Below are 11524 nucleotides of genomic sequence, written 5' to 3'. Positions count from 1 at the left end.
TCAACCAGTGCCTATCATTTTAACTTAATAGGAGCTCCCAGCTGGATAGAGAAACACAACTCTATTGTTCAGACACAGAATGGTGGGTAGCAAAAGTGACACCTCTACATGAGCTAGACCATACATGTACAAATTGTCCTTATTCATACCACTGCCACCTTGATGTAAAATACAAGAAGGTAAGAGTGAAAGAGCAGAAAACTCTCCCTACATAACTTTTTAGGGCAATTCTACACTAGAAGCACTACACTGGCGCAGCTGATGCAAAATTACTCCACCTCCATGAGAGGTGGAAGCTGTGTCGAAGTAAGAAGGAGCCATTTGTACAAGTTAACAAAACAAGTACAGCAATAAATTAAAGAATACAAGTCTACCAGATTCATTCTCTGCTACCTCCCTGCCTGTCAAGTCTAACTCTGGGAATCAGGTAGCACATTTATCCCATTTTTACAGAGTTTGGATTTAATTGGTGGGTAGTTTACATACATGAATTATAGAAACAGAAACCAAACTACAAGTAAACATTCTTAAAGACTTAGTTACTGAGAAATCAGAACTGCAGTAGTAAGATGCTCTAGAAAAAAGCAACTAGTTATAATCTAGGTAGGCAGACAGTATATCTGATGTGTTGCTTAATGAAACAAAGCTGTAAGCAGGGTATTCAATGCTGGAAGGGGTGACATGAAAGGCAGAGTGACCTGAATGTTCACATTGCTATGGTAGATGTAGGGTTACTTCCTTAGAGAACCATTGGCAGTCTGGCAGGGAAGGAGGACCACGACCAAAATCAGATAAGAGTTGTTGCATTTGCTGTCTCGAGTGGCATAGATATGATAACCAGAGCACTCCTATTGGGTAGTGCTGATAATATGAGTGGAAAATAGAAGCCCATCTGACCCCCTGATCTTGTAGTGAGATCTATGCTGATCCTGTATCCATGCACAGCTACATTAAAGTCCACTATCCAGATTTGCTGCAAGGTCACTGATCCATCTAATTGTTTTTCCAATAGAGTTTGTGCCAGACCAACAGAAATGGAAACCGAAGCCTCCTTTTTAGCTACATGACTGTACACCAGAGGTGGCAGCAGCAATACAATCATCTCCCACACTGTGCCACTGGTGCACCGCATCTGTGGTGTGCAGGAAACCATCTTCAGTAGGGAAAGCTGCAGTTAGTCTCTGTGACCAAGTCAATTCAGTGCTAGTCATGGAGATGACTTTTGTTGTACAGACTTATTTGCCTGGCCACCACTTTCACATACAGCAGACTACTCAACAACCATAAGGAGGTGACCAAGCAGTGAAAGACATGATTGTCCTTACCAGTTCCTTTAGCCAGCTAGTCATCTGTCCACCCAAAGCTATGTCATAACAAATTAAACCACCTGCCTTTCACTGGTTATTTCTATTAGCCATTTGCTTTAATCAAACAAAACTTAATTGCCAGGTGTGCCAAGAACATAACTCTTACTCTCAGGATTTAATTCTAGCCCACATGGAACATGCTTTCAAGTAACTTCCATGATACTTTTCCACCCTTCATTTTTAAGTGGATTTTAATATGCCTGCAGAATGCTGAAAAGATCGCTGTGTTGGTTATTAGCTATGTTAAAGGCTGAAGTACTCCAGAGCAATATGCTCACATCTAACAAAATAATCAAGCTTGATTTCTTACTTTCAGGAAGCTCTCAAATGTTTTAGGTGATGTGCTCCTTAAAATCTGCCACAAGTCATGCACGAGGTGTTCTCTGCTGATTTTTAAACCCCACCAATTTAGCATGGGTAAAAAGTATGGCTACAAAACAAAACAGAAATGTGTTAGAAGCTTTACGTTCATTTGTTTTTTAAATAGTTAAAAAAAAAAACATTGACTTTGGTAATACCTACGTTGTATGTGTTGCACAGATTGTGGCGGTCTATGTCATGAATCACAATCTTATCTTCCATGTCAAAGATGCAAGGGTATTCAGTCAGTTTCCACAAAGCCCTCTGAAATGACAAGGAAGTTTCATTTTCAATGAGGAAAATGTATTTTAAAATGTCACTTTGACACTAGTTTCAGGGGTCACTACCATAAAGACAAGCTGGATTGTCAGTTCTCCCTCTGTCTAATCTCATAGCCATGTAAAGTACATTAAGGCCATATTTTCAAAAGGGACTTCCAAAAGTGAAATCCCATATTTGTGTGTTAAAATAGCCACTTATGGGTCCTGTTCCCCACTGTAGGCACCTGAATTCCTAAAGCCCGATTCTGCACTTTTATTCATAGTGCATAATAACTCATTACAGAAGTAGCCCATTGAAATCAGAATCAGGCCCTTAGCATTTTGCGTGCACAAATGCAAGGTTTTCATTTGCAAACTGGGTACACTTCTGCAAGCTGCTTTGGAAATTTGGCCCCAGCCATTATAATTATAGCAGTGAGCACGGGCAGCGGAGATTCCCAGAGAGCTTATATAAATTTTGCATATTTTCTTCAAAATCTATTGAATTATTGCAGAGGATTTCACCTCCCTCGCAGTTTTGTTTGTCACTACTCTTAAATTTCAATGCTAGCTATCATTAAAGATCACATGATTAATATTCAGAAGCTATATGTTAACCAATTAAAGGGAACAGTGAGTATAGGTTATAAACACAATCAGGGTTAATAGATACTTGTGGATTTCACCTACATTGCAAAACCTGAAAAATAACACCCCACGCTTTGAGAGTGGACCATTTTATGAATAAGTTTTCAGGCAAATATGGGAGAAATGCTGGTATGGAGACATCTGAACCATTTGAGAACTGTGCTGCTCACGATAGTACCTATGCCTATTCAAACACTTATTTGGTAAATTACTGGAGGAAGATTCAATCTGGTATACTTCCAAAATTATTTTGGAGAGGTTGGGCCTCATCCTGTGTGTGTGGGTCAACTCTTTTATCCACATGGAAACCCCGCTGGAGTCATCAAGCTGCAACAAATTGCATGATCAGAGCTTTAGTGGCTAAAATGATCAGAACTCGGCTCTGAAGATGAATGCCCGGATGAAAAAAATCACATCCCTCTCTTGGTTACATCTCTCCAGCTACAAAGCAAGAAAGATAGCAGTAGGTACCTACATTAGGTAGGTCTAGGAAGAAAAATGTGTTCAGCTATATTTCTAATTAACTATTATACTCCACAGAATAACCACAATGTTTTTCTACCGCTGTGGATGAGCTCTCACTAAACTGCTGTAAAACAGATATGAAATATGGAAATATTAAGTGAGTATTGAATACTCAGCACATGAGCTCATTTTACACCCTTTTTAAAAAAAAAAAACCCAGAGGTTTACAATTAAATTTTATTTGTAAAAGCTGGTGCAAGAAGAACTCCAAATATTTCCCTTCTCCTGCTGCCATGTAGGATAGGCTACTCCCTGCCCAGTGTCTCCTCTTGTAGGAATTGGAAGGGACAATAACTCTTCCCTGGTGATCGCTGAAGCTGCACACTATGGAGATGTTAGGGGAAGCAGTGGGGAGTCAGATTCCAGACCCATCCCAAAGAAAACTGAGGTTAGGAAAGGGTGTGTGTAGGGCAGGAGTTGAGGGGCCCAGGCCAACTAAACCTTTACAGACTTTGAAAGAGGTTTGTTGAATAGACTAGAATCCAAACCCAGCTTGAATTCTGTTGGGTTCTGAGTTCCAAGCAACCAATCTGCACCTTTCGCTTCTTATAACTAATTTTCACTCAGAGCCATTTCTACTAACTGTCTGGGATTTTTTGGATGACTGAGTGTTCCTGCACAGTTCATGAAGACAACAAGAAGTAGGTTAGTCCAAAGGCCAGTTTCTAATTGGATATGGATATCATTTCCTTACTCTTTGAAATCAGTCTTTTGTTCCACTGTTCTGGAGTCTAATAAAAGAGAATAGGATTTTTAATAGCACCTTTTATACTCCAGGTACTGCAATGCACTCTACAAAAGAATGAGTTACCTACTAGTAATGTGAACATCTGGACCAAGGATTAATCAATGCACAAATTTAGCAAAATGATTTATCATTATTTTTGGTACCTTTTAGAAAATATTCAAAAATAGATATTATACAAAATAGTCTAATTCAAGATGCCACATCAAAAAGAAAAACTGGTTACTAGTTCTATATTGATTAGGGAAAAACCTCAGTCTGTGTGTTATTTAGTGTTTGCTTTGGTATTATTTCTACCATCCCCTCTTATTTTCCCTTCTCTTTCCTTGTTAATTTAATTATACTTCATAATACAGTGTTTTTAATTTCACTGCAATTGCAGGGTAATCACACCATTTTTATTTTAATAACCAACTACCACTAATTCATACAATCAGAAGGTGAGCTACATGACTGAATTGCTTATCTAAAAGCATAACTGCAATGTGATTACAGTCACTGGATTAGAAAGTATAACCATTAGATTTTATTTAAGAAGAAAAAATACAGTAAAGTCCATTGTCCACATGATGCACAATAGTAGGCAATAACTGAAATACATTACAGTCTATAGAATATATTTGGAGTTCAAGAAGGAGGCGGCAAATATTCTAGTGCCCTTTCCCTTTTTTCTCTCCTTACTTTAGGTATTAGCAACCTGGTTTCTCCAATATTTAAATTATAGGGAATTTTGATTTCTATGACTAATTGCTGGATGATAAGACAGTTTTGTTCATTGCTTAAAATGTAAGAACATAAGAACAGCCATACTGGGTCAGACCAATGGTCCATCTAGCCCAGTATCCTGTCTTCCGACAGTGGCCAATGCCAGGTGCTTCAGAGGAAATTAACAAAACAGGACAATCATCAAGTGATCCATCCCATTGTCTACTCCCAGCTTCTGGCAGCTAGAGACTTACAACACCTAGAGCATAGGGTTGCATCCCTGCCCATCTTGGCTAATAGCCATTGATGGACTTATCTAGTTCTTTTTTGAACCCAGTTATAGTTTTGGCCTTCACAACATCCTCTGGCAACAAGTTCCACCGGTTGATTGTTCATTGTGTGAAGTAGTACTTCCTTTTATTTGTTTTAAGCTTGCTGCCTATTAATTGGGTGACCCCTGGTTTGTGTGTTATGTGAAAGGGTAAATAACACTTCCTTATTCACTTTCGCCACACAATTAATGATTTTATAGATCTCTATCATATCCCCCCTTAATTATCTCTTCTCAAAACTGAAAAGTCCCAGTCTTTTTAATGGCTCCTCGTGTTCCATCCTCCTAATCTTTTTTGTTGTCCTTCCCTGTACCTTTTCCAATTCCAATATATCTCTTTTGAGATGGGGTGACCAGAACTGCATACGGTGTTCAAGGTGTAGGCGTACCATGGATTCATATAGTGGCAATATGATATTTTCAGTCTTATTATCTATCCCTTTCCTAATGGTTCCTAACATTCTGTTAGCTTTTCTTGGCTGCTGCTGCATATTGAGTGGATGTTTTCAGAGAACTATCCACAGTGACTCCAAGATCTCTTTCTTGAGAGGTAACAGCTAATTTAGACCCCATCATTTTGTATGTATAGTGGGGATTATGTTTTCCAATGTGCATCACTTTGCATTTATCAACATTGAATTTCATCTGCCATTTTATTGCCCAGTCACACAGTTTTGTGAGATCCCTTTGTAACACTTCTCAGTCTGCTTTGGACTTACTTATCTTGAGTTATTTTGTATCATCTTCAAATTTTGCCACCTCACTATTTACCCCTTTATCCAAATCATTTATGAATATGTTGAACAGCACTTGTCCTAGTACAGGTCCCAAGGGGAGCCTGCTGTTTACTTCTCTCCATTCTGAAAACTGATCATTTATTCCGACTTCGTTGCCTATCTTTTAACCAGTTACTGATCCATGAGAGGACCTACCCTCTTATCCAATGACTGCTTACTTTGCTTAAGAGCCTTTGGTGAGTGTCCTTGCCAAAGGCTTTCTGAAAGTCCAACTACACTATATCCACTGGATCCCCCTTGTCCACATATTTGTTGACCCTCTCAAAGAATTCCAGTAAATTGGTGAGGCATGGTTTCCTTTACAAAAGCCATGTTGACTCTTCCCTAGCAAATCATGTTCAACTATGTGTCTGATAATTCTGTTCTTTCCTATAGTTTCATCCAATTTGCCTGGTACTGAAGTTAGGCTTACCAACCTGTAATTGCCAGGATTGCTGCTGGAGCCTTTCTTAAAAATTGGTGTCACATTAGCTATCCTCCAGCCATCTGGTACAGAAGCTGATTAAAGTGGTTACATATCACGTTTAGTAGTTGTGCAATTGCATATTTGAGTTCCTTCAGAACTGGAACTGGAAGCATTTCAAAGAATGTTACCATGGAGGTCCTGGATTTTAATCTCTTACCTAGCAACCTAAATTTGGCCTCCAGGACCTCTTTCCTACCTTTCCCTATGTCATTGGTACCTACATGTACCACGCCCATTGCCTCCCCCCCAACACTGCACATGAGATTGTCTAGATGTCCCAAGAGATTCGCAAACTTCACACCTGGCAGGCAATTCACCATGCTATTCTCCCAGTCATCACAAACCCAACTATCTATATTTCTAAATGATCGAATACCTGGGATTTCCTCCCCTGGAGAGGTATGCTTAGTGCGAGAGGATACCATGACATCATCTGGAAGCAGGGTCCCAACTATGCGATCATTTCCCTCCGCTCCAGTTAGATGTTCTCCTTCCCCAAGACTTTCATCCTCCTCAACTACACAGAGGCTGGCAGATGGGAGGTGGGACCATTCTATTGTGTCTCTGAAAGTCTTGTCCATGTCCCTTTTTGTCTCTCCTTAGCTCATCCAGTTCAGCCACTCTGGCCTCAAGAGCCTGCACTGTGTCTCTGGAGGCCAAGAGCTGTTTGCATCAAATGCATACATATGCCACCTGCCTGCGAGCCAGGTAATTATACATGCTGCAATAAAGTGGATAGCCCGCACTGAGTTGTTGGATTTCTGCCTGCATTCTTTATACTCCTGTAGCTTTTTTTTTTTTTGAAGGGGAGGCATGTTTATTGGCCTAAATTCAGAGGTTGTTAATCAGGCATATATGGCTCTTACTCTGTCTCTAGCTCTCTTTAAACTCCTCTGTTCACTAGCTCCTCATTTAGGATCATATAAGGTTCTCCCTGAGTAGTCCTGCCCCTTGGTTAACAGTTAATGGATCCTAAAGGACTTAGGGATCAAAGCCCCATGAAGAAACTCAGCCTTGCCTAGCAGGCTACTAGGCTCAGCACACAGCCTCCAAACAGACCATAGTATATATCTCAGTAAAGCAGCAAGCACACAGACAGACAGACTCTTTAAGAACAAATGAGACTCAAAACCAAAGTCCACTATTTGATAAAGATATGAGAGACCTCAAGGATGAAACTTAGGCCTTATCATCTATGCTAAGGATTTCAGCCATCAGTTCAAACCATGGATACAGCTGAACTAATGCAAACCTTTAGTATAGACAGGGAAAGCCACAAATAGCTGTGATCTGCACCAGTGCATCTTCTCCTTAGATAGTGCAAGTAATGGCTTATAATCAGCTCTACATGCTATCGGTTGCCCTGATGCACGGATATATGGAATCAGGGCACATTCCCTAGGAAAGACAAGGCCTTATTAAATCTATGGTTAAGAAAGGTGGAAATCTACAAAGCAGCCTCATGTAACATAAACTTAGCACTGTGTGCAGAATTATAGCTGCTAGTTAGAAAAAACAAACACAGATCCACTCAGCCTGAGACCTGGAGTCATACCCCATTCTCCCAGATGCAGTTTCTGTATAAAAGACTCATTTAAATTAAAGCAGTGCAAAGCCCTGTGTGGACACATTTGAATCAAATGGCTTATGTCAATTTCACTATAGTTCAAAAGTGAGCTTTCTACCAGTTTAACTACCAGAATTTGAGAACACACCTTTGGTTAAATAGGTGCGAGTTAGTTTGTAGAGTGGGCCTTAGTAACAAACAAAATCTGGAGTGAAGATTTGTTTGAAGCTGTTACACTGCTCACTTCCATGACTTCAGAAGAAATTAAAATGTTCTATGGCCTTCCTGGTGAAAAGTTTCAAAGGCCTGTATGGATAAACACAAAAATAAAGGGAAATATAATGGGCCAGATCCTGGCTCCCACTGCAGCTGCTTTGCTTTGATTGGCCAATGCAAAGCATTGCAAAGCCAGTGGATATGGCTACCTCAGGCGTAGGGGAATCTCCAGATCATGAAGCACCAATGTTGGCTCCCATGCCGGCTCCTATGCCAGTTCCTATTCCCAGCCCTCAGTGAAGGGCGTGTAGCTGGGGCATGACTCTGCCCGGTTGATCTCTGATTGCCAAAACAACCCTGGAAAGTCACGGTCAGCTGGCACAACTTAGAAGAGCCTTGCTGCTCTAAATGGTGTATGAGGGTCAGCCTAATGCTCAGCAGCCCAAGGAGTGAGGAGGATGTAGAAAACTATATTGCAGTTTTGGAAAGATGTTATACTTACTGTTCCCTTATTGGAATACCAAATCTGTCCCCAAATGTCTCTTGCCTCCTTCACTTCAGGTACATAGAAATTGTTTTCTTGTATTTTGAAACCAGCACTGGAATTCACCTGCATTGATACACATAGTATTAAAAGGAACTAGCCAGAAGATCCTATGAGCTAGGAGCACTTAATCTATAAAACAGAACTATATTGCAAATGTTCCATAGCACTTTTTACAAAGGAGCAAAGCAATGTACAAGAGCAGAAGTGCAAAAACAATACCATAAATATAGAACCATACAGCTAAGAATCATAGGATACTTGTGTATTAATTGAGAATTCTATGGGCCTGATTTTCTTTTATGCTAAGGCTTCTTTATAGTGAGCACATACTGCATTTATACTCATTTAAGGCCCTTCTTCACTACAAGAGTGGGGGAAAAGGGCCTTAGTGTAAGTGAGAATCAGATCCTTTGTATTATGCCATATCTGAAAATTCTACCAAACGGAGATGAGGGACAAAGAAAGGCCTTTTACTTAGAAGTGGCTAATAAGCGGAGACATGGGAGGAATCAGACGAAAAATGGATTCTGACCAGGTGAGTAAATAAAAATCAAGTTCAAGCAAATCCAGGGCTTCCAATAAAGGCATTACATTACCGTCCCAATTATATAAGGCCCAAGATTCAGTGTGTAAGTTTACCCCAGTTCTCTCCAACTTCCCATCTACCCCAAAATCCTATGCCAACTGCAGGGCAAACCCAGTGGGTGTGGTCAGAAAGTAATGTGTCCAGAACTGGTGCATGGGCCTGCTGAGAGAGTTAAGAAAGTGATGGCTGGAAGAGGAAGAGGGGGTGGAACCTGTGACGTGACACAACCAGGACAGTAATAAAAGTGGAGAGAACCCTTAGCTCCCCAGAGGACTCAAGTTATTATGACCACAGAGCAGCTGCTCAGTGTGAAACAACTTCTGCAGCATTAGAGTGCAACCAGCAAACATCACAGTCACATTTCAACCTGCCCCTGGCGTGGGGCAGGACCAACAAGACATGAGGCACTTTTTGACTGCAGGTCTGGCAGAGTTGTCTGAGGCAGTCCTGAAATCAAGGCCAACACTTTCAAACTAAGGTCCCTGAAATTAAATTCATATTTTGGCATTTATTAAAGACAGGCCTGATTTTCAGAGCTGCTGAGCACCCACAGCTCCCAGTTACTTCAGCTGGAGTAGTGGGGCTCATCACACTTCTTAAGGACCAGACCACTTTTACTTAAGTGTCTACCTATGGAATTAAGTGCCTAGTTTTATGTTTTCAAGTTTGCAGATGTTGGGGTAAGGCTGACACCCACTAAAATCAATGACTACAGTCCCCCTGACTTCATCTGGCCCCTGACTCTTATAGGCTCCCTTGAAAATCTCAGCTTCAAATGAAAAGGCACACAAGAGGAGGAACTTGCTATGACAATCAGAGTCCAGACACCCACAGAGGAGAACAGAAGGTCTGAATGCTAAAGAATAAGCAATTGAATCAACTGGTTGTATTCAATGCTATTGCATATAAATATACATCAATGGTTGTTAGGAGATCTGTATACAGGCTATGATTATAAATGTATGCATGTGTATATGTGTAGAACATTGTAACTGTAACTAGGATGCTACGAGAGCATCACCTCACAGTACTGTGGAGAATAGCTATAGCCGTGTCGGTCCCAGGATATTAGAGAGACAAGGTGGGTGAGGTAATATATTTTATCGGAGCAACTTCTGTTGGCAAGAGAGACAAGCATGGTTTGAAATCTTGTCTCTCTCACCAACAGAAGTTGGTGAATAAAAAGAATAAAAGATATTACCTCACCCACCCTGTCTCTCTAGCCCTGTGGAGAAGCATTCAGGCAGAGAGGAGCACCTCCCAGGCTTGTGGTTTACACCAAGCTAACTCCAAGCACCTAGCCGTTGTACAACCAAGGGAAAGACAATGGTGGACCACTAAAGTTAATGGAAAGACATTGCAACTGAAAAGAAAACCCCAGTTATGGAAAACAACTAGGGAAAGAGGGAGTTTCCCCTACTCAGTGTAACCATGAATTACTGCAGTCTGAAAGAGAGGGGAATAATTGTCTGCGAATCCTGTCAAAAGGCAAGAGGGTTGAAGTTAAGGCTGTTCAGAAACTTACAACCAGCCTCTAAGCAGAGTGCTGTCTGTGAAACACTGGATCTCCTGTAGGACAGAGGGCACACTGGGAAACTGTGGCAATAGGTAATTTATATTAAAAAGGGAATTTAGTTAATATAAAAGTGTAAAGCCTGAGGTTGTCTCCATATGTTTAGCTTCTGTGTAACTTGTATATGTTTGCTTTCCCTCACTATTTCATCTTTGAATCTCTGATTTTTCTAATAAGGAACCTTTTTGTTTATTTCCCCCCCGGCAGATCTCTATTGTGCAAATTGTGTGGAGTGTGCATGCCAAAGTAAACTGATAACAGGAGGCAGATTTCACCCTTTAGAGGTGACAAACCAGAGTGTCTGGCAGTTAAGAACTCGGGGGGGGGAGGGGGGGGTGTTGGACTGGTCATCCTACAAGGAATAATTAGGCTGGTGGAAGCCAGGGTTGAGACCTTTATGCTGGTAGGCCGACTACTGGTGTCAGAGTTCTGAGCCATAGCAGGATGGCATTAAGGCACCCAAAGTTACAAGACAGGTGGTGACAGAACCACTTTCTGGTCTGGGTGATCCCTAAAAGATCACACCTGGACACTTCTAGCTCTTGCCCTTGGGCATATACATTCTGGTACAGTCTCTAATTACACTGTCGCATACTGTTTCTCCAATAATGGAGTACACCTGTTGTACAACCTTAGATTCACATGTGTAGCATCTTGAAGTGCTGTGTAGTTGCCTGAGTATGTTGGACAGAGGTCATGAAGGCTGCTTACAGTCAAGATATGTGGTGAATGAAGTGAGGATTCCATTGGAATGGAAGGGAGTGGGGACACGGCACGTGAACAAAGGGGAGACTGAACCCATGGATCCTGGCACAGGCAGCTCCTCCCTTT

General features: G+C 41.1%; 1 protein-coding gene across 1 annotated transcript in view; it reads right to left on the bottom strand.

Moving 5' to 3' along the window:
* The window catches only part of LOC137159023 (E3 ISG15--protein ligase HERC5-like), a 50392-nt gene that overhangs the window by 18548 nt on the left and 20320 nt on the right, over nt 1–11524 (bottom strand). Inside the window, exons 14-16 of the mRNA XM_067557161.1 lie at nt 8490–8597; nt 1875–1991; nt 1678–1797 (exon numbers count right to left, since the gene is read on the bottom strand). Of these exons, the coding sequence (XP_067413262.1) occupies nt 1678–1797; nt 1875–1991; nt 8490–8597 (345 nt within the window). The remainder of the gene's footprint in view (nt 1–1677; nt 1798–1874; nt 1992–8489; nt 8598–11524) is intronic.

This window comes from Emydura macquarii, unplaced genomic scaffold (assembly GCF_026122565.2).
Source record: "Emydura macquarii macquarii isolate MOO-44397 ecotype Brisbane River unplaced genomic scaffold, CSIRO-AGI_Emac_v2 contig_1790, whole genome shotgun sequence".
Taxonomy (NCBI): Eukaryota; Metazoa; Chordata; order Testudines; family Chelidae; genus Emydura; species Emydura macquarii.
Note: the sequence above shows the minus strand (reverse complement) of the source record. Positions and strands in the feature narration are given on the sequence as shown.